Below are 23,788 nucleotides of genomic sequence, written 5' to 3' on the forward strand. Positions count from 1 at the left end.
TCCCCCACCCCACTCCCCATCCTTCCTCCACCATATTCCTGTGCCAGGATTTGAAGGCGGAAATATAAAACCAACAGATGGGCTAAACACCAGCTGACAAAGGGACTGGGAGGTGGTTTCCTAATGGTTGGTTCCTGCCCACTGCCAAGCTTCCTGTACTTCTTGGATTGAGGACAAAAATATTACCTCTGCTTTTCTTGTAAATTCTTGAAGATACAAATTAATTGAAACACAGTAGGAACATTGTTCTTTAGAGGCTTATTTTTCATTCAAAAACCCAACTGAACCTATAGCATCACAGTGTAAAAACAATCCTATTTATAGTGGTGATTTTAATTTCAAGACTCGACAGGATGAGCTGTGATTACTGACTCTACAGCAGGCTTCCTGCACTCCATTCTGTAAGTCACTACATCTCTTCCTGGCCCAAGGTTTTTGCCTAATCTACTCTTTTTGTCCTAATTTACTCTCCCTGTAAAAATTTCAAACTGTCTTTGGAAAATATAGGCTGGATACTTGTACAGGATCTTCCTTACAAGGAGCACTAGTTGCTACTATGCCACTAATTACTACTAAAAACAATCTAAATTTTATGTCATTTACTTTTAAAAAATAATGTGTTCCTTTCCTGGCTGTAAATTTTGTGCTCACCTAGCTGTGGCATTTTAGCAGAGCTCCAACAGGTGTTTAAACAACACAGGCTGGTGTGGGAGCACACATGGAAGAGAAAGATGCATTGCTAGGTGGAGATACATTTACTGTCAGGAAGCAACGATTTTGTGATAAAGAAGATAGAGTACACGACTGTAAACATTAAGTAGTATTTTCAATTGAGCTGCTCTTATTAATGAAAAATGTATGCTGGCCTTATCTTACCATCTGTACACCCTAAAAAATCATGGGGGCCAGGAGATCAAGCAATGATTTTTCTGCCCTTCCTGAGAAGCTGAAAATGCCTTTCACCCTAGTTCTGGTGCCAGGCATTGAGTTGTTTGCTATTACAGCATTTCATGTCAGATGGAGAAGACTGAACTGTGAGTTCCTAAATGTAGAAAAATATTTTTACTTGTCTGTGCAGCCCAAAGAAGCTGTAAAACATCCACATGCTGACAGTAACTTCATACCTGTGCTCTAACAGAACACGGATGGAGACATACCCACAAAGATGCAGGGCTTCTGAAAAACATCAGCCACCTCTGTGAGTGTGGCTTGTAAAAAAAACAAACCAAAATCAATGAGCCAAACAACCGAACACCAGCAAACAAAAAACCCACAAGCAACAAAAACAACTGATGGGGGAAAATAATGCAGGCCTCAGCCACTCCCGAGTGCCCAGGACTGTTCAGACAAGTCTGAACTGTCCTTAGGAAGGCTCTGCACATCACAATACCAGCTTCACTTTCACAGTTCAAATAGCCAATAAACTGGCAGAGAAAAGGCATTCATGATGGGTTCATCTGTTAAAATTACACTGACGTCAGGTCACAAGGGATATGAAAAGCCAGAGAGCTTGTGATATGTAGCTTTGTAACAATGGCTGTTAAAATCAGCAATTCTCCCTCTCCTTCAAACTTCAGTGTAACTCTCAGTTCAGCACTCTTCCTACAGTTGACAACATAACAAACATACCCAAGAAAAACACAACCTCATAAGAATAAAGTGTCATCCTTCGAGACCTGATGTCGAATGAATATTCATTCAAATAAACATCTGGTATATCCACATATTTCTGTAGTAAATTTGTTTAATAAAGTACAATTGCCTTGGAAAAATAAAATCTAGACTGGCTTTTCTGTTAAATGGGCTTTCTTTATTTTCACTTTGTATCCTGGAAGCCACAGAAGCCACACAATGTGTAGTAGCTGATGTGGTTTGCAACTCTTGACCAACCTACATACTTTCATTCTGTAGATGTACACTCTTCCAGTATTTTTTTTTTATATATACCTGTGCTAGTTTTAATCTGAAAAAAGAAATTAAAATAAAGACTTAATCCTAACATTCAAGGCTTCAGCAAGCCTCACTTTGAACATCATCAACAGAATGGGAAGGGAAAAAAAAAAAAGGGGGGGGGGGAAGCCTCTTGAAGCTAACTGGTAGATTTTTGATATTGCCATGCTTCCCTTTACTAATTATGCCCAGACTGCTCATCGTGTCAGATACTGTTCATGCTAGGAATTTTCGTCAGCATACCTCAGGGGCAAATTGCCTGTAGTGGTGATTTGGGAATTCTCTATAGCCTACTTTAACAAACAAACATTCAGTATTCCTGCACGTCACATCACTCAACTCTCTCACCAAATTTTCAGCATACTTTTCAACTGAGCTAACTTCAGCTACCCAGAGAAGGGTACTCCCCGACACACTGACAGTTTTTTCCCTCTAGAGAACAATTTATGCTCTCTGCCCCCTTGATCCTGCACAAGTCAAGAAAATACCGTAGTTTTAAGTTATTAGTGTGTTGATAATGAAAGCCCTTGAGGTAAAAGCCCTTGTGCTGGACAGCAACCTTAGCCTGAGATTTCATGTAAATTTCATGTAAAATGCACAAACATTTACAGTAATTGTTAATTCCTTCTCTGCTGAAGCCAGTTATCCACAGCCTCATCTACTTTTCACAGACAGAATAAATCTTTTACAAGTGGATTTTATGGCTAGTATGATCAGGTTCTAAGTTTGGGATATTTATGTTATTGCAACTGGTGGATTGCTTTTACCACATGGCGTACTCTAGGTGTGTGGCATGGAAAGCTGCTCAAGTGCACACCAGAACAGAGCATTTATGATGGGCCAGAAAATAAACTAAATCTCCATCCTATACTATTCTCCTGTGTCACCTATGGCAACTGCTATCAATCATCCCCTTACCTCTTTAAAACATTCAGACTCTGGCACGCTGGCTGCTCATGGAACAACTCCTAACTCGGTTGTTAACCCCAGCACCCCCCTTGGGAGGGGTGAGGCTGGTGGGACAGCCAGGGCCGTTGCTCAGCTGCTCAGGCTCCTGCGGAGATTCTACACCAAACACTGAAGTTTCTCCAGCTCCCATGTGTGAAGATGTGCCAAGAGTGGAGACTTTTTGGAGAGGGACACACGAGGAAGGTGAGAAACCACCAGTGGTCCCGGCTCCTGGGTCGGCAGCCAATAGCTGTCCCCACCCTGACACCGGCCACAAGGCACTAGGGGAGGAATGAGGTGCGAGGCCAGGCCGGCTGAGTAGGCCGGCGGTTCCGGAGGCCGCACGGCCCCCACCAGGCTGCACCGTCTGCGGGCACCGGCCTGGCAAAGCCCGCTGCAGGCCCGGCGGGCGGCGGCGGGATAGAGACAGGAGCCCCTTGGAGCCGGAGCTCGGCTGCAGCGGGGCTGGGCCGGGCCGGGCCGGGCCGAGCAGCCGTCGAGGACCACCCGCCCCCAGCACCGCTTTGTCCTTGCCCGGCCCGGAGCACGCGCGCCCCCGGCCGCGGCGGGAGAGCGCCTGCGCGCGCCCCGGCCCGGAGGGGGGCGCGCTCCAGCGGCCGCCAGGCGGGAGCGAGCGCCCCCTCTCCCTTCCCCCCCTCGCCGGCAGCTCCGCCGGCCGCGGCGGCGGGCGGGGGCGGGTGGCGGGGGCAGCCCGAGGCTGCCGGGCCCCCTCCCCTCCCGGCGCGCTCCCGCCCGCCGCCCCCCGCCCCGGCCCCCCGGCCCGCCGCGGGAGCCCGCGCCGCAGAGCGGGGCCCGCCAGCGCCACCCGCCGGCCGCGGGGCCGCACCGCGCCTCCCCCCGTCCCCCCCTGCTCCGGCTCTCAATGTTCCACACTGCCCGGCCACAGAGCCGCCGCCGCCGCCGTAGAGCCCCCCGGCCGCCTCCGTCCCCTCCTCGGGCGCCGCGGGCCCGGCCCGGCCCCCCGCCATCCCGCCCCTCCGACCCAGCAGCGGGACAGGACGCCGGCGAAGGTAAGGCAGAGGCGGGCGAGGCGGCTGCCGCGGCGGCTGGGCGAGCGCGGTGGGGGGAGGCGGGGAGGAGGCGGGGGGGCTGGTAGAGGAGCTTTGTTCTTGTTTTCGGCGCTCGCTGCCTGCCGGCGGCCGGGGGCGCGGAGCCGGCCCGAGTTCACGCCTCACTTGGTGCACACGCACGGTGCGGTGCGGGGCCGGGCGAGCCGCCGCCGCCGCCCGCCGAGCCCAGCCGCCCCGAGCCGCGCCGCGCCGGGCTCTCCCCACAAAGCGCGGCCGGGCGGGCGCCTCCAGCCCTGCCGCAGCTCCCACCGCGCTCCTCCTCGGCCCCCCCGGCCGCCGGGGCAGCCCCCTCCTTCCCCCCTCCCCCCCCCCTTCTCTCCGATCGGCGGAAAAATGTCGGTCTGCTGGTGGAGCTGCGCGGGGAGCGGCGGCGGGGAGAGCTGTGCAGAAGGTGCGGTTTGAATTATGCTTCTTCCCCCTCCGGCAGGTCTGTGGTGGCCGAATGCAGTTCTCGCTGCTGGCCATGTAAATAACCGGGGCTGCTGCTGCTGCCCGAGTTCCTTTAAATGCATCTTGGGGTTTTCCTTTTTATTTTATTTTTTTTTTTAAACCAAACAACAAGCAATAACAACAACAACAAAAAACCCTCGCCCCCTCAACCACCCACTTCCCTATCCCAGCCCTTTAAATGCACAGAGCAAGTGAGCATTTCCATCTGAAATCAACCCAAGTGTTATTGGCAATATATTTTCTCAGAGAGAGGGGGAGAGGGGGGGATCTGGCGTTTGGACCCAATAAAATGCTCTGCTCCAGTGTAAATATTTACAGGGTATTACTGACTTTTTAAAAAACATTTTCGAAGAGGTCTGTTATTTACAATGTGTCATAAGTTATTAATGTTCATTGCCTAAGTACCCAGCTAAATCTGTCTCATGCCTTAGAACAAAGTCAACAATTGGCATATTGTTTAAAGTATGAAAAAAATGTGAGTGGGTTTAAAAATTGGAAATGTCTGTATTTCCAGGAGTGTAAATATTTCTTTGTAACTGTCAAACTGAAGCCCTTGGGGACCAGACAAAGAAGTATATTTTGGTTAATTTTGCAGTGAAACTAAGTTGTCACTGATTCAGGTGTTCTCTGGAACTTGGGGAACGGCAAGAAAGCGTCCTGCCTGTTGTATTAACTCTGCCTCTTTTCTTCTCCTCCCCAAAAAAAAGTTCCCCACAATGTCCAGTGATAGGCAGAGGTCAGACGATGAAAGTCCAAGTACCAGCAGTGGTAGTTCAGATGCCGATCAGCGGGATCCACCTGCACCTGAGCCCGAAGAGCAAGAGGAGAGAAAACCCTCTGCTACCCAGCAGAAGAAGAACACCAAACTGTCTAGCAAAACTACTGCTAAGCTATCAACTAGTGCTAAAAGGTAAAAGGGACAATGAAATATTCTGTACTATTTTTGCACAGAATTTTGAATCACAGTATTTGCATTCCACTTTTCAAGGCAGAGGGGTTTCTTCTTGTAAAGCTGTGTGAAAAAGGGTGGAATACCAACTTTTGTAGTCAGAAGCCTGCCAGGCAGTATCTTCATTAATCCAAGTCTTATTGGGGTAATAATTACACAGACTTGTTAGATGTTGTCGCAAGCTGGTACAGTTTCCCACACATGTCTTTTGAAGAGCTGTTTGAGAACTTGGTAACTTACAGGCTGGTTGGAGGGGGGGGGGCACCTAAATACATTTCATATTTGCAAAAATGTGGGAAAGAGTGTCAGCTTCAGGTGTGTTTTCCAGAGTTAGGTCTGCATGTCTGGTTCGTGTAGGGTGGAGTCCTCTTGGTGTGTTTTAGTGTGGTCTGTAGACTGATGACAAGCTCTGCTCTTTAATTAAAGAAGTCACAAAACCCCAGGGGCTTCTGTGGGTCTTAGGAGTTGCTTTTCATGTCAGTGTATGGAAGAGTCTTGCACACCTTTAAGTAATGGGTTCCATCTGCAGTTCTTTCAGGAGAAACTTAGGGAGTCTTCTCCCTTAGTATCTGCAGATTCAAACTACAGGGTTCTACAGGTAGCCTCTGCCTTTAGGTATTAAAATCTCCAGAAACCTTGTTTAGTTACATCTGTTGCATTTTTACTTGTGTATAAGATTTCTGGTAGTCCAGCTCTCAAGATATGCACCCTGATAACTTTCTGCAAGTTCATCTGTGTGAAATAAGCAAACTTTAAATCCCTTGATTCCAGTGGTCTTCAGAGACACAATGTAACTTTCCAGTCCTTTCCCTGGAGTTAATTTTCAAACATTTACATATATCCTGTCCCAAGAAAAATTATTAGCTTCAAGTTTTGCTTATTCAGCATCAGTACTGTATTTCTAACTTTTAGGAACACTTTAGTAATTTTGTATGGAACTTAAATTCAGTAAGCACTTTTTGAAATGTGTTAAAATTCCTGCAAAGACTGGGTGGCTTTGATGACTTTTGAGCTTGTTAAAGAAACCCTTTGAAATAGAACTGGCCAAAGGAAGATCCCAGAGTTTCTATGTAGTAGTCATTTGTTATTACTTTGTAACTTGCTACAACTTATCTTTTTTTAAAAGCCTGAGATGCAGGCTTTCCAGATGAAGTTTTCCCTTCTTGCCTTTATTTCTCTTAATTGCTGCAAGTCTAATTCTGTACATCCCAAAGAGTTCATTAGTCTGACTGAACTTAATGTACTAGTGCAAAGATGTGCAGAGCATCTTCTGTTAGCTCATATTTTAACATTTTAACATGTGCTATTCACATGAAATTCATGGTCTTGCTCTCAAGAGGTCATACAGGTTTTCTTCTCAAGAGAAATCTTATTTGATATTTTTGAGAAGATTTAACCATGTGTCCTTTGAAATTACACCTCTTATGTATCTGAAAAAACTATTAAATTGACAAAAAAGTTTTTGGTATTTCTCTTTGGGATCTTAACACATTGGGAATGGTTGTAATAGAATAAAGCTAAGCACAGATTATTTCAAATTATTATATAACTTTTTCTGTAAATACAGCTACTGTATAAGGCTGGGGGAGGAAAGGCAACAGAAGGCGTAGAGAGAAGCAAAGTTGATGCCGAGAGATTATTCCAGTAACAGAGACAGCCTGGGGAGATCTGCAAATTCACTTTTTAAACACACTGCAAAGTAGTAGGTAAAATATTGTGAAAGGTGTGTGTCTGCTGCCAGCAGGGTTCACCTCTTCAGCCTCAGTCACAGGTCTGTAGCGCTGGTTTAAAGTCATTGTCACATTTGCCTGTGCAGCACCCCCCAGCCCCCCCCCCCCCCCCCCCCCCCCCCCCTAATTTGCATATTAGCTTGAAAAGAAAATCTCTCTGGTAAGAAGTGCTCGGACGTGAAAAAGAGTTACTTTTCTGAATACTTGTGGGAAATTTCTACCCAACTCGGTTGTAAGTGTTCTGTTTACATACAGTGTGGAACAGGAAAAAAGCTGCAAAGTTTCTCAGCTGTGGGATTTGGGTTCTGCCTCTGAGAACAAAGAGGAAGCAGCCATGTTAGCATTACTGAAGGCAAAGCCAATCTTGCATTTAACTGCATGGTGGTAGAGGGCAGTGTAATTCCCTGATTTATTCTATAGACTGTCTCAAATGCTTTGTGTCTGTTCTCATTTCACCAACAGAATCCAGAAGGAGCTAGCTGAAATAACCCTTGATCCTCCTCCTAACTGCAGGTATGTAATGGCTTTTTAAATTGTGGACGGTAGTAGGAGATGAATGTGCTCAGGATAACAAGTGGGAAACTTAGTGTTTATGACTGGTGACTGTTAGACAAAAATTGTGTACAGCAGCTTGAACAAGCACAGGGAACGTTTGGTACTGGAGTTTGCTGTTTTGTCTGCATGTTGGATGTGTAGTCATTAGTGATTGATGTACATAGTAAAGTTATTCATTTTGGTTTTTGTAGCTGGTCACTGCCTTTGTGAAACATTAATTATATGAACTTCAAAATACATGGAAGCTTTCAACTTAATGTCTATAAGTATTCTGAACTGGCTTTTTGAGTGCCAGGTTTATAGAGCTATCACTTAATTCTGAAGTAAAGAACCGCATGTGATTTTTATGTTCTTTGTGTGTTGCTTAACAGCTAGATAAGCTGAAGTGTTAAATTTATATGTCTGTTGGTCAAAGTTGTAGTCTCTTGATAGAAGATATTTTTAAGGATATTCCCAACTTGGGAGACACTTGTGTTAGGTTTTAGAAAACAAAATTGTAAACTTGCAAGATTGAGTAATTTAGTCTTAAATAAAGTGATTCTAACTGGAGCACTTGAACTGCAGGGAAGTGAAATTGGCACATAGCTAGCTAGTTTCTTTTAATCTTTTGCACGTTTTGCTTTTGTTTAAAGGTGACATAAGAATGGTCATTCGCTGTGAGAACCCAATGCTCAGATTTGCAGTAAAACTGCATTTAAATAATGTTCCTTTCATTTGATGCTTCTCAGTAAGATTTCCTACTGCAAGGTAGCTTCAGATTAATAGCTGATGTGTAACAGCAAGCCTCATAAACGTTTTAAAAAATGCTGGAAGTGCTTTCTGATTTTGTGTTGGAATCATTTGGTTTTTTGAACACTTGGGAAGGTTGGGTGCTGGTTTCACAAATTCAGTAAAATGTGCATTGTTCTCCTATGTGAATGGTCTGTGAGAGCAGGGACTAACTAGAGCTGTGATTCATTGAATTTGTGGTCAAGGTGCTTACCCTGAGGACTGTGCCTGGGAATGCCTCTGGCAGTCTGATGTATTTGCATGCAGGATCAGTGGCTCTCCTCAACAGAGGCGAGAGAGCAAATGTCTGCTGAGTTTGGGGTTGTTTCTTTTTGGGGGACAGGTGGTTTTGTGCTGTTTTGCTTTGAAATAACTGTTTTAAATAACTTATTATATATTAGCTCTGTGTTGTCCACTTGGACCCCTGGAGGGGCCACGTAGGAGAGATAGTATTTAAATTAAATAGGACACAAATACTTTGCCTTATAGTTGCTAAAAAGGTAATTGTAGCAGTTTCGGGTACAGCAAGTTGTGGCTTGGCTCTCAGAAAGGGAAGCCTCCCCCCTCACACTCCGTCTGATATTTAGCTCCTTGGGAAAGCGTGTTCCTGTCCTATTAGCACAAGAGTGATTTTCTTGTGAGCTGGTACTACCAGATGCCCAGGAAAGTGTCTAAAATTAGTTAAGTTTCTCTCCTATAGAGCGTAGGGGAAAATATAATTTTTTTGCCTGTGAGGAAGTGATCTTTTTCCCGTAATTGTTTTTGAAGAGGAATTTAACCCTTTTGCTCAAACTGGCAACTGTATGACAAGTGCATTTTTGCCTTTTGCAAAATCAAAAATATTTACAAGTGACATTTGCTTTTGTAACAGAAAATTCTGTGTTTTCTGAATGAACAGTTTGAACAGAGTTTCAGTGCCTGAAGGATTACCGTTACACTGGGGCTTACTTGTTAGAAGTAGCCTTTCTGGTATCAGAAGGTAAATACAGCTGTGTGTTATGCACAGAGCAGTTGAAGCTTGTAAAGCACTTTCTTCTAGGGTGCACTAGCCCAGGTTAGGTAACAGACTGACACAGCAGGCATATGACACCTCTCCATAGCTTGTCATGCAACGAGCAGCAGAATGCTACTTACGTGTTTCTTGTCAAAGAAAGTGACTTTGTTAAAAAAGAAAAAAAAAAAAAAAAGAAAAAAAGGCATTTAAAAGTCTGTATAACTTGGGCATGTGTTTTAGAAATAAAAAACCTTGTGTCAGGAGTTCTTTGCAAAGTTGTTTCTCCTCCTGTTCTAGAGCACACCTTTATCATTTGCAGTCCACATGTTGCAGGCTTCACAGAACACAACTGCCAACTCATGCTTTTGGAGGTTGATAGCCCTTCTGGTTACTGAGTTACTTGAGTTATAAAAATTATCAATTAAAAAAAGCTATTATAATGATACATGTAAAACATGTGTTACTTTAACAAGATCCAGTGCAAATACTGAAGAGTGTGTTGAGCTCTCTTGTATTGTGTTAAACGCTGATGGCTGCTGCCAGTGTAACTGCACCTGGAGTCACTCCCTAGTCCAGTTCCATCAGAATGATCTGAGGCTATTTTAACTACTTAAAAATGACACCGACTGGTTGCACTGTGATTCTCATGCAAAGAGGTTTAGATTTCCTCCACAGTTAAATTTCCCACAGTCACATCTATTGCTATAACATCTGTTCTATGAAAATGCCAGAGCCCCTGAGAGAGCCCCGTTCCTGAGTGTGCTGAGCAGGCCTGGGCTGCACAGTAACTTCTATTTTAGGCGCTGGGATAGCAAAATGACAGGCACAGCAAAAATGTCTAAATCGCAGGTTTTTGCTTGCTTATCTCAACAGTAGAGATTGATTTCTGATTCTGTTCATTGGACAACAAACTGTAAGAAAAATTGTGTTGTCATGCATCACGTTGGCATGTTTGTGAGCAGTGAATATGAACTGCATCTTGGGGTACCAAGTATAAAACTTAAGTGTCTTTCTGATGATACTCTTTAACATCCAGTGATACTAAAAATTCCTGGGATTTTGGTTTGATTTGCAAGGAAGACAGAATGTTAAGAACAATTAGATTTGGTGTTAAGCCACTAAAGATGCTGGGGGAAAAATCAGGTCCTGCTTTCTCCTCATGTTTTCCCCTGTCCAGCAGAAGAGTCAGATACCATCCAACGTGCACCGTAGCACTAGGACAGATAGGTAAACTGAGGACACAGGTGTCTGATCCTGTATTTTCTTGCTTTTGCTGGCTTAACTCATAGCTGTGCTACTTAGTGCAGTGTGCTGTATTTAATTTCTTTTGTGCTTTTAATAGCATAAAGCAAAGCTAAAAAGGTCTTGGCCTTATTGCTCCTAGGCAGCTCAATTTCAAACCATGGCCAAATGCTTATACATACTTCAAGGTATGGAAGTGTGCCAAACCTTACGGTTACACATTCTCAAGAAAATGCTGCAAAGATCTTGCACGTAATGTGTGGTAAATCTGGGCTGCAGAGATGCTCTTAAATAGGTTTGACATATCTGGAATAACTATTTTCAGTTCATGGCATAAAACTGTTTAGATCAGAGGTCACTGCTCTGTATTTAAGGTTATATCTGAAGCTGCTGTTCTGAATTGCCCAACTTGGAGGTTGCGGCTCAGGTGGACCAGGGCACAGCTGGTGCTGATGATCCTTGTACTTCCTGGATTTTAGGACTGGCACAAGTGAGGCTGTTCCCAGGGGTACTATGATTAATAGCAGCCTCCTTTCCTTATTCCTGGCTGCCCTGCTGATCCACAATAGCAAAATTATGTACTCCCTGTCTTCTTTCCTCATTCCTCCTCATCTCCATTCCAAAATTCATCATTGTTCATCTTCATGGGAAAATTTTTCAAGTTCAACCCAGTATTAAGTAAATTTAGTAACACCTATGTCAACTTAGTGTATAGTTTACAAGCCATTTTACAACAAATCCAGTTTGGTGTAAACTTTGTAGGAAATGAAAGCAAACACCACAGTCAGTGTATCCACTCAGAGCTTAATTCATGTGGTTTAAAAGAGGTGAGTTGAAAGAGTGTATCTTTTCTATACAAGTGTGAGAATTTAAGCATTTTGTAGTCTGTTCTGACAGCTGGCTTTACTTCTTATCTTCGTTAAATTAAAGATCAGATATCTGATAGCAAGCAGTTTTAAAAAAAAAAAAAAAAAAAAGTCAGACAAAGCATGCCTTAGAGCACTGGTCAGAGGGACAACTTTCCTCCGTAGCTGCCGGAAAATGGTAATTCTTACCAAGGGAGAGCTCCCTGCTCTGTCTCCTTCTCTAGCTAGTGAGTGCCTGACCTGATAGGTCTGTTGAAATTATTTTCCTCAATAGGGATTACTATCTTGATTACTATTTCTTTTCAGGCCTTGTATGCTAATACGTACAATGTCATTTCCTGAGCAGTGCTAGCAATTGATGATTTTTGCTGTTCATATCCTCTCCAAGTCTTGCAAGTAGGTTGATACTTTATGAGTAGTTAATTTTAAAATTACTTTAAAATTACACTCTAATGTATGTGTACTGAGCACAATGGGAGCAAGACATGTAGGGGTTTTGTTTTAGTACAGGATTCTTCTGCTTCCTAAGGTCTGCATTTGTCCCTTTCATTACTGCCACATCTTGGGCTAATTCTACCCTGCAGAGTGTTGCCAACCCAACCCCACAGCATGGAGTCTGACACAAAGAAAAATGCCTGCAAAACCCTGGCAGACAAATGCTATTACTGGTTTAGTTATGGACCCATGAATCCAGATGTTTGTAACTGTCTCACTCTGGTTATTACCCCATCAGTGGGGACGCACTGCAGTATGTATTTAAAGCAATATTCTGAAGGTATTCTTCAGACCAGCAATTTAAACTCTTTCAGTTGAGCTGTCTGAAACAATGAGGAGCAATGAGTGATTGTGCTAGTGGTGCAGGCACTTCCGGGTGCAGAGGTAGCACTGGATTTGAGCTAATGCGGCCCTGTGTTAGGAAGGAGGGTGCTGCAGCCAGGCTGGTAGAAAAGCCTTCCTCTTGTTAACATACTCTGTCTACTGTAAGGTTATAGGCAAATGTTTACTCTGCTAACAGTTGTGCCTGTTGAAGATGTTACTGCACAGCTGTGGTTTGCTTCAGTTCTGCCATGGAGGTGACTACTCCAGTCAGTAAGTGAAGCAGATTCATGTGATTACTCCACAGTGCTCCCTGGGGTGGGGTCTGGAGGTGTGTGAGGAAAATAATCTGTTTGCTTAACTGTTTTAAATAGGTGATTCAAACTAACTCTGCTGGATTTTTCCTTCCTCCCTTCAGAGTAAGCATTGTTCACACAAAGCATTTTGTCAGGCACACCAGGATATGAACAAGTCAATCCATTCCTTTGTCTCTCAAATGTAATAAGTTACCATCTCTCCTTTGTCAAAGCCAGGCATTAGTTCTCTTGGTTGTTTGAAATCAGTAGGATTTCAAGTAGGAGGAAGAATATTCTGAATGCAGTCAAATGCCAGGCCCTTATACAGTAGCACAAATGTGTGCTCAAGTCTTCACATGTACTTTTTTTTTTTCCAGTCAAGCTGTTGACTTTTCAGATCAATGACAGTCCCACAATTTTGTTTATTCTGTTAATTTCTTATTGGGCAAACTACTTCATATTGCTAAATACTGAGTCTCGCTGAGAAGAAAAACATGTCAGTTTTGCTTGTTTTCACCTCTACAGTTGAAACTCCAGCTGTGAACACTGAATAGTTCCCTATAGAAGGAAAACTTGATTAAGGTATGTAAGAGACAAATATATTAGGAGTATTTGCAAAAATGCCTGTGCTGAAACTGAATGAACAAAACATAGAAATCAACTGAACTCTACTTGATCATGCATAGTTATTGTATACTTTTTATTATCTCTCCCTGCCCTGCACTTTCTCACTACTGAGTGCAATAAATGCATGCTACAAGAAAGCTGAAGTTTTCAGAATGGTTCTGAGAACACAAGCACACACAATTATTTCTAACACTTCCTTCCCTTTATAGAAGCTTGCAATTACAAAAATAAAACAAAGACGGTTCACAACTCTTGTAAGAATGTGCTTGAAGTAGCTCTCAAGTAAATGTTGAAATACTACTTTTTAGTATTGTTCATCTCTGAACAAGAGCTCCATGGTTCCTTCTGAAGTAATTCCTTCATTAGTAGTTGCTGAATGTAAATCCATGGCTCACAGTGATTTAAAGATATCTAGCAATAGCCTTGATTTATATAGAACTATTTCTACTAAGCTTTCTTCCATTCTCTTCCATTATTTCTAGTAAGGTTTTTTCCATTCTCTTTCTTCCCCCCCCCCTTCTTACTAGAAGAGGATAGCTGAGATCCAAGTAGAAAGGAGTGGTATCATTTAGCACAGAAATCAGATGTCTGTTATTTTTGTATTTCTCTCCATTCATAGTAACAGCCTGATTCTGCCATCTCCTCTGTGTGTGCAGTGGCTTTTACCTTATTTGCCAGTAGCCACTGAAGCTTCTTAAGGAGTAGTGATGAAACAAATTTTAAAAGGTGTTTCAGTAAAAGACTTAAGTGTTAAGTAGCACTACAGTACACTGATACTTAACATGATTTTATTTTAAAAATGCAACAGTGGAAGACTTTGTAATTCTTCCATGTATTGAATTGTTAGAATATTTAAATTACTTTCTTTTCAGTTGAGAGTAGATGACAGATCCACTAACTAAAAATGCCTCTGTATTTTTTCCCCTGTGCTAATATTGACCTCTTGCAAGCTATAAACCAAGTTTTTTTTACCAACCCCCACACAGTGAATTTCTCATGCAAGTAATCTCAGTGGCATAATTAAGACAGGGTTATGCAACACAAATCAACATGTCTACTCATAGGAGTAAGTTTTCATGCCTACAGATTTGCAGGTTAGGCTTTGTGTAAGCAAAGCCACAGTGCTCTCTAACATGCTCTTAAATGTGTGTTAATCAAAAGACTGTATAAATCTTTCACTTGTTTACATTAGCATTACTGTTAAAATGAAAAGAAGAAAAAAATCATAGCTAACTGTCTACCCTCGTGTTGTAGAAACAATTAAAACACCTTTCACTTAGCTACTGGTGTTTGAGAACTGACCCTCATGTCTAAGTTTTATCTGGAAACAAAAGAAGAGCCTAAGCTGGACGGGTTTTTTTAACAGTTCTTTAACCATTGTTGTGCAAAAATCTGCAAAAACCACAAAGTAATATGTTCTTAGATTTATGGACAAATCTGCTTTTCAAATATCCATTTGTGTAATTGTACAAAAGGCCTTTAGGCTTTGTGGTAAAACTGATTCAAATATGCCGTGTATATATTCCTTTTTACTTGCAAAGCATGCATTGCTCACCACTGCCTGCCTGTCATATTTTGTTTGTGATAAACAGTATGTATGGCAAGGTCCTGGCACACCGAATGTTTCCCCATCAGACTGATTTGTCTGTGTGTACCAGTTACTCTTGGATTTTAATCTTTACTTTTATAGGTTTGGGACACCTAATTTTAATTCAAATTAACAAAGTACAAATATAAAAGAATCAGCTAAACTACATTAAATCCTTTATTTAAAATTAGTGGACTACTTCACATAAAACTCGTGTGTGGAGATTTCTGGGAGCTGATATAAGTAGGATTTGCTTATATGAGGAACACTTTGAAACAAGTAATAGGGACATCATGAAAAATACCTTGAGCATGTTTTCTGAGTTAAGGGCTAAATAGGCAGGAGCAAGGACACCCAGCTGCCATCTAGGACAGGAGCATGCACACTGTCAATCTAGCCAGGAACTATGTTGTAACTTTAAATTGATTCCTTACTTCGAGCCAGTAGTGATAAATGAGTCCTAGCCTGTTTGCTTTAATTTGGATTAATTTTCCCTCTGCAGAGTGCACTTACACTGTTATCTAGTTCGGGTCTGTGGCTGAAGCAGTTGTTAATTTTCAAGAACTTACTTTAAAAGAGACTGGCCAGATCTTTTAGGAACTCAGATACAGATTCAGTTGATAGTGTTGAAACTAGCGTTGTAAGCATCACTTTCAGAAACAAGTGACGGGAGACATTGCCTTGATGAAATACCACGATGATCTGGAGTTGCCAGTGGGTCACTTTCAGGTTGGAAGAATTTGTAGAGAGGGTCTGTAAAGGACCATCCTGCAATCAGTGTTTGATGTTATCATTATTGATATGGATACTGGACTACAGCACATAAAAATTGCATTTGCAGGTATCAGCGGGGAGGAAGGGGTTGTAGGCACATTGGAGGACAGGACTAGAACGCAAAGTGTTGTGAGCAAATACAGGAAGTGACCTTAAAAATAGAATGTAATGAGAACTGCAAGGCACAGCACTTTAGTAGGCATAATCATCTGCATAAATCCATGGGGAAAAAAAGACTGGATGTGGAGCAGTTCTTCAGAAAAGGTGTAGCCACTCTTGAGGATCACATACTTTCCAGGAATCAACAATACTAGGTCACAGAAAGAGAAATAAATAGAACAGCAGTCATAATAGAGGAGTGTAATAAAAAAAGTGTTGGAGACATGGTATATAAAGTCATCCCATTCAGTTCCACACTGGTAAAGGCCAGCCCTTATCTAGTTCAAAGCACAACACTGCAAAGTGACATGGGCTAGCTGGAAAGAATACAGAGTAGAGGAAAGGATGGAAGAGTAATTTTTTAATGTAGAAGAAAGTTGCTGCAAAGGCAGTAAGGCAATTGTTGCTAGTCCTGTCTGGTGGTTGTGGAGAGCAAGTTAAGTTGGCATAATGAAGACCTAGTTTAAACATGAGCAGTATCTGGCTATAAGGGCAGCATGGATGCAGAGGTGGCAGATCTGCATCACCAAAGGGTTTTACAACTGATTAGACAAATGACTGGCAGAAGCAGTTTAGATGGTTGATTCTATCTTTAAGCAAAAAATGACCTCTTGAGGAATAGTTTGACCAAGGTATCTGTGATACCAGATTTAAATTACAATGTTAAAGGAAAGCATCAGGAAGTTATTTTCCCCTCATTAGAAAACTATTTTAATCAGAGTTTTGTAGTATAATAATCCTGGAAATATACAGGTTTTATGATTTCAAACAAAAGCAGTAACAGCTATTATTAAAAAAATCACTGGAAGTGCACAGGTTTTGTCCTGTTGTCAATTAAATAAGAAAGCTAAGGTTTTGTTTGGGGTTTGTTTGTTTTCCCATTTTGGCTTTGTTTTCATTTGGGTCCAGTCCTACTTTCCTTATACAGAGTTGTCACGTACTGCTAACTAGAAATAAGCTATGGACATGTCATCAGTTCTCCAGAGGTATATCACCTTTGTGAGAAACTAATAGCACAGTTGTGCAGTAGATACTGATTTTTGAGACTTCATGTGCTCTATGCTTGTATTCTCTGTCTTTATTCAACAGGCACATAAGTACCGCTAACACTGAGCAAGGGACATCTTTTCCCTGCTTCACAGAGGCAGTTTGCAGTAGATATGCAAGCCCTAATGCATCTGCACACAACCCCCCAAATGGATCCAAGCACATCAGAAAACAGTTGAATAGCATGCTGCCTCTGACCATGGATCCTGTCTCAGCACCCCCTGGAGTCAGGGCTCAGAAGGTTGTAGTGAAAATGTGAGCAGTCTGGCAGGTTTCCAGCTGATGAGTTAATGCTACTATAAACTTCAGTAGTTCCTCTCTGAGGCATGTAGAAGGGTGCAGGCACTGGGAAAGTAGCCAATGAAGGCAGAGAGCATATGGCAAAGCTACAGGCCAGCCCCAAGGATTCACAACATGTTTTTCTTGGAGGTGGGTTCCTTCCTTGCCAAAAGCCCTCCAAGTAGCCCCAGTGGCAGGGCTGGAAATTGGTAAGCAATTTAAGGTGTGCATTCAGTGTGAAGCCAGCCTGACTTGTGGATGCTATACTAGCTTGAGCAAAGGTAGCTATGCCCAGCACTGAAGCCACCTCATAACCAGATCAGCAGTACAGGGTGCTGCAGAAAGCTAGGTGTTCTCAATCATGCCAGGTCAGTTCATTGAGCTTGAAGCTGCAGTGAGGCAGTTTAGGTTTGAACTCAGGTTATCACTACACCCTGAAGCCTAAACATGGAAGTCATCAAATTATTGAAGACAGAATAAATCAATATAGCATCAGCAGGTCAGATTCCATGGGGCAACAGGAAAATAGAAAGAAACATTCTGAAGGGGAGGTTAGCAGCAGAAAGCTGTTTTTGTTTGCAATTTAAGTAGAGTATTTAGACTGTAAATACTTTGAGCAGAGTAAGTTTGGGGAAATAAAAATAGAGTTACAATAGGTTAGTAGCTGTGCAATAGGAGATATGTTCAGCTGATGGTGACCCATGCTGTGAACCCGCAGCTTTTGTTGCTGACAATGGACAGCCAGAGTCCTCCCTGCACACAGGCACCTCTTCTAACAAACAAAGGACTTGCCTACTATGCAGTAATCGCCTGGGGTATGCTCATACATTAACTAGCTTTTCTCTTTCTCCCTGGTTTCTCAACATCAGAGACCTCATCCAGGCTGAAGGATCCACAGGACAAGTGAAGTGGTGCAGGGATGGTTATTTGTCATTGAGTTGTGTGTTATCATTGTACATCAGTGTTCATCCTCACTTGTTCATAGACACTCAGGGCATATCTGCATCTTCTTTATTAATATTGATGGCAAAACCTGTAGTGAGACATTACAGCTGTAATGGGACACTGCAGATTAGCCACACCTCCCTCTGCAGACACTTGAAGGGTCCATTGAACCAAACCCATTATGCCAAAACCCAATTTTGTGTTTAAAGTTTTGGACTTCGACATCTTGGGGAGAGGGACGGGAGATATTTGGTTTAATTTCTAGCCTATAAAGCGAAAACAGAGATGTCTGAAGAGACTAAAATCAGCTTGTAATGAACACAGTAAGAAGCACTGTATTCCCACAGAAGCAGATTTAATTGATCTAAGTTACACAGCACAACCTACTACATATTAAACATACTCCGCATGATTTAAGAAACTTCTTATGCAAAAGGTAGAAATGCTATACAACTATTAAATTCTACAGGTGGGATTAAACAGTAATCAGATCTGAGAGGGTGTTCTTCACCTGATAAGCTGTTTAAATCACAGTCTATGGGTGCAGAAGTGTTTGCTTATTTGGAGTAGATCTTTTGTATGATATCCATACAGATTTTATACAGCCAAGTAGAGCCTAGCTGCACATTCCTCCACAGAGTGCAGGGATTGCTGGGTTAGTGTGAAGAGTTGCAACAGCAACCTGGGATTTGCATCTTTTTTCTGACTGAAAACCAGAATTACAGCTGATGTACTTACTTGTACTGGGACAAACACACTGTAAGGTTTGTTTTTTGTTTTTTTTTTGTTTTTTTTTTGTTTTTTGTTTTTTTTTAAATAAGTTACTTAAATAAAAGGGACATCAGCAAAACAGAGCAATAAGAGAGCCGATTTGCTTGGTAATATACAGTACTAAACCTTAAATAGGTCAATATGTAGATAAATCAATTACTTTCTAAATTAGTTGAGAACAAATATGGTGAATGCATTTTTCTTTCAAGTGTTGATTGGCTATTTATCTTTCATGGTAACATAGTAGACTAGCATTATTTTAAGTCTTTGTTTTTTGTTAAGTCTGCTTGAGTTTTTTGTGTTAAAATAGAAGGAACAAATAATTACTTATAGTTGTTGATACTAGAACTGCTGTTGTAGGCCTACACACTTGAGTGTGGTTCTGTTAGATATAAGGGACGTTCTGGGCAAAATTCCTGTGCTGTACTAGAATTAGTGAAGGTGGGGTCAGGGATGGAGGAAATAGAGATGTGAGCTGTATTAATAGCATATATGTTGTTGTTCTTTCTGTGCTGAAAGAAACCTCTGTAAGAATATGCTTTTTTTAGACTCCGGTAATTCTGATCTGGGGAGAAGGAACTGGGTACTGTTACGTCCTGTGGATTGCACTTGTTTGCCTTTTGTGTGCTTTTTCTATGCTATACATACAATGTCTAAATAAAGCTAAAAATAATTATTTGCTGAAGGTCTAATAAACTCAGCTTGGCCTGGCATTGTTTGGTGGTGATCTTCACTGTTCTCTGTAGTGCTTTAATGCAGGTGAAAAGGAGGAGCCGGTTCTGCATATTGATGCCAAATGATAGAAGCACCTGAGAGATGCTTTGGGCTTTTTCTGTGGAACCATGAGTGCATAGCACTGCAGCTGTTGTTGCCAAACACATAAAGCTATTTTCAGTAGTAATTCTCAAACAGGTACTAGAATGTTAAGGGAGTGAAAAAACCCAAAGTTTGGGTTTTTTTCCTTTGCAACAGTTAACAGGGTTGCTACTTTAGGCACTTTACATTAGGCAGTTGTTGGGTGGAGAGATTGAAAAGGTTTCTTCTGCTGTAGCTAACCTTCTTCACCTTTAGCCTTCTATCCCTTCAGACATAACCAGTGAGAAATTGCATTTACTTCTTAATTGTTAAGACATTTATCAGGTGTTTTTAGATTCTCCTGAAAGTGTCTTTCTGTCCCTTTCCTAAGGGGAACTGGTGGTTGCAACAAACTACATTGTTTGCATTGTGGAGGTTTTCTGTCTCAGTGCTTTGTTTCAGGGGTGGGTGTGGAGAGGCCGGGTGGAGCTGCCCTGCATCAATGATGTCCTAGTCTCTGTGGCCAGGTTCTGTGCTCCAGCATAATTCAAATGCTGGAGAATCTTACGCAAAATTTACAGATTTTTGTTAAATCTGCATGGTGGCACCTCCTGCTTTGCATGGAGCATGGTTAAATATGTATGTTGTGTGCTCATGTCTGGATTGGCACTTAATGAGAAAAGTTGAAGCATGGGAAGGATTGAGTTAGGTGGAAGTGTGTTGTGGATGTGTTTACTGGCAGCTTCTGTTTGGTGATCATAAGTGAAACTGTGAGGTGCTGACATTTTCATTTTCACACTGAGTTTTTACTAGAAAATTTCAAATTCCCCAGGTCTTTATCGCATTTAAGCATGAGGGAGAGTTCTGCGTTCTGAGGCAGACAAAGCTTTGCTGGCCTAGAAATTATAAGTCAGAATGCTGTCTTCACAAATACCTAGGCTGTATGTAACATTGGAAAAATGCATCTTTTAGCCTGGGACTCAGCTTTGTTGATTTCTTGGCTGCCCAGTGTATGTGGCTGTAGGCACATGGCACTGGTGAGCTCCCTGGCACAATGCTGCCAACTGAAGTAGCCTGAGTCCAGCAGGGAGGGAGGGCTGTGTGCTGGCAGGTCCTCTGGGTACCTATACCTTCTGCAAATGACTACTGCCGATGTTTCATTCAGGCAGGACTGTAAGAGAGGTTTTAGTAACTCTCTGCTTTGTTTTCTGACAAATGCACTACAAAATAAATTACAATTTCACCAGCAAAAGTGAGTTACGTACAAATTTGGTGTCCTTAATTTTTCTTCATTCCTATATTTAGATTCTGACCTTTGAAGAATAAATGTAAAAAACCCCCTCTACCTGGCTTGTCAGACTCAGCTGTGTTTGCACTCTTTTTTTTGTTTTTAAACATGGGAGTAAGGAGAAAGAAGTGACAGTGAGTGTACCTCTTCCTACCCCTGAGATAAACTGGATACCTCCCCTCTAAAATCCTCCATCCAGCCATCCAGGCTGGGCAGCTTTCCAGCAAAGATGACACTCGCCCATCAATGTGATAGCAGCTAGTTTCAGGAGGTGGGGAGATAAGAATGCTGATAGAAAAATACTGCTGCACCACTAGAAATATCACTTTGATTTTCTGCTTCTTGAAAGTGCTTGAAGAAGGACAAGTAGTTATGAAAGATCATATTGCCCCAAGTCTTTGTCCAAATCTGTTTATGCCCAGAAGCATTCCATATTTGTTAACGTTGAAAGAGCCATTGACTTTTGTATCCTGAAGGATAAAAAAAGGCAACATTAAATCATGCTGTAAACAGTCCATGCACTGCACTGAATGTTATTTCTGAGAGGAATTCTCTTGATCTTTTTCTGAAGTTGGTCACTGATGACAAAACGGAGGGGTCAGTTCTGATTAGTTTTGCAGTAGATGTCATTACTTGACGAGCAGCATCTGTGAAATGCTGTGCTGCAGCTGCTTGTGCTTTCCATATGCAACATCTCTGTTTGGTACAAAGTCAGCTGGCACGGTGCAAAGCCCCATGAGTCATCCTGGCACTGCTGGAGTGTATAACTACAGCCTCTAAGCGAGGTGCAACCCAGACCCTGGATTTTATCCAGTCTGCATGCAGAACAGGACAGGGAAACACACCTTTCCACTCTTCTGTCCTAGGGTGGGTGTATAACCTGCTGTATTTGGGGTGCTGTTTGAAATGGCACCAGCTGCATGCAGATCCTAATGGCTGAAACCTGTGTTAGGAGCCAATGTGTTTCTGGGGTGCACCAGCTCTGCTCCAGAGCCAGCAGCTCAGTGCCAGCCATGGGCACCCTGTTCTCCTTGGGAGAACAGTGTTGACCCAGTGTGCTGATGGGGTAGCCATGCTCTGCTTGTGGCCTTGCTCAAAATGAGTGTGCTAATCAGTATTGTGCCTCACAGTCTCTTGGTTAGTAAGTTTCTCTGATCTTTTTCTTATCTCTCAAGTTTTAGTGTTGGAGTCTGAAATGCCACTGGTATTTGGGGAAAAAGATCTTCTTAAGTGAAGTTTGAAAGAGAGAAGCTTTACTATAAAACCTCTCTGTTCTCTATTTTGGTGTCTGCAAGAAGTTGTTCCCAATATTATTAATTCTTCTGGCAGGTGGAGTTAATTTATTTGTGTATTGGTGTTCATGCTGCTGGATGAATTATAGATTTAATTATGGTCCAGGTGCTCATAGCTTTGCTGTTTTTCTAAATGTGAAATATAAAGAAAAAGTAAGTCTGAGCAATTTTTTGGCTTACTGAATAAATGTAAACATTGGGAAACCATGCCTGGGTATAAATAAAGAGAGGATTTACTTTGAGAGAATATTATCTTCTCTAGGGTATTCTGCTTTGTGGAGAGGATTAGTGCTCTGTCTTATACTGAGACATACCTTTTCACAGCTCCTAGTCTATGCACCAGAAATGTAAAAACTTTTGCCTGTAATTCCTTGTATTTTCAGACAAAGTTTCTTTTACAATTACAGCTGATTACTAGTGGCCAAAGATTGAATGGAGTTAATGTAGTCATAACAAGAAACACTCCCTGGTAGGTGTAAATAAACTGCCTACAGTATCCTTTATCTGTGTTAGTGTTTCCTTTTCTGCCTGGCACAGTTTTATTCATAGCGCTCAAATATTCTCATACTGTAAAGCAACTTTTAAATGTTTGCTTGTTTCTTGTCCTGAAACACTTTTCCATCATACTTTCCCTTAATGTGCATGAACATTTCCTTTTTGGATGACATTTAATTCCATGAGAGTTATTCTCATAACTGGCTGTTCACGGTCACGCCAGAATAAAAATCCATGAAAAAAATCATTTTTTACTGAGATTTCGTAGGATATTTGGGCAAGGGGCAAGTGGATGAGCTATGTTTATAAACTGGGACTTATCTTCATTCCTGTTTTGTTTACCTTTCTAATTATTGTCTTTCTGCTTTGTGGCCCTGAGTCAGAAAAAGCAGACCAAACCTTTCTCACATTTTTCAGGAAAAAGTGCTTTTTGTAGGGAGTGTGAATTGGCCCTGTTTCAGCTGCCACAAGCCATCACTTGGCAGAACCTATGCAGTAATGTGCCTGTGTGTCTGCTACAGTATGGACTATGCTTCTTTAATATTTTTCACTATTATAATATGCTACTTATACATACAGTAGTATGAAATTCTCAGGTGAAAATCAAACACTTTCTTCTTGCAATTGTCTCCTTATACTGCTTTTAATGTGGGGTTCAGAAAATTTTGTATCATGATTTAATTTTTCTTTTTGGGGCTGCTTCACAGCTATCCTTAGGAGGCTGCTGGTCTTCAGGCAGAAACCACGTATTTGATGCATCTCCTGAGGAAGCAGCTGAAAGTGCAAGTTCTGACCTCATCTTCAAGCTTTTTCGTTTCCTTTGCTGAGAGTTAATTAAGTTACTATCACAGTCATTAAAGATAATTTTGTAAAAGAAGATTTTGTAATTATTAGTTTCTTGTTAAACTGTTTTTAATGCAAAGTCAAGTACAGAGGCTGATGCTTCATTTAGGTGCAGTAAGGCAGTGCCACTTTGCTCTGGTTGTTAGATAAGAAGTGTGTGTTGGGAGTTTGAGGTTGAGGTGGGTAAGGAGTTTGTTTTAGGAAAATCTGCATGTTTTAGAGCACTTTGA

The 23,788-nt window shown here is 42.0% G+C and overlaps 1 protein-coding gene across 2 annotated transcripts in view; it reads left to right on the forward strand.

The window, feature by feature from the left end:
* Positions 1 to 3,732: 3,732 nt before the first annotated feature.
* Positions 3,733 to 23,788, forward strand: part of UBE2E3 (ubiquitin conjugating enzyme E2 E3) — a 53,412-nt gene continuing 33,356 nt past the window's right edge. The window contains exons 1-3 of one of the 2 annotated variants that reach the window (XM_051623563.1): positions 3,733 to 3,929; positions 5,147 to 5,349; positions 7,581 to 7,631. In XM_051623563.1, coding sequence (XP_051479523.1) covers positions 5,156 to 5,349; positions 7,581 to 7,631 — 245 coding nt within the window. In that variant the 5' untranslated portion in view covers positions 3,733 to 3,929; positions 5,147 to 5,155. Of the gene's footprint in view, positions 3,930 to 4,320; positions 4,381 to 5,146; positions 5,350 to 7,580; positions 7,632 to 23,788 lie in introns of those variants that run through there. The other variant, XM_051623565.1, reaches the window with a different exon arrangement.

This window comes from Apus apus, chromosome 6, assembly GCF_020740795.1.
Source record: "Apus apus isolate bApuApu2 chromosome 6, bApuApu2.pri.cur, whole genome shotgun sequence".
NCBI lineage: Eukaryota > Metazoa > Chordata > Aves > Apodiformes > Apodidae > Apus > Apus apus.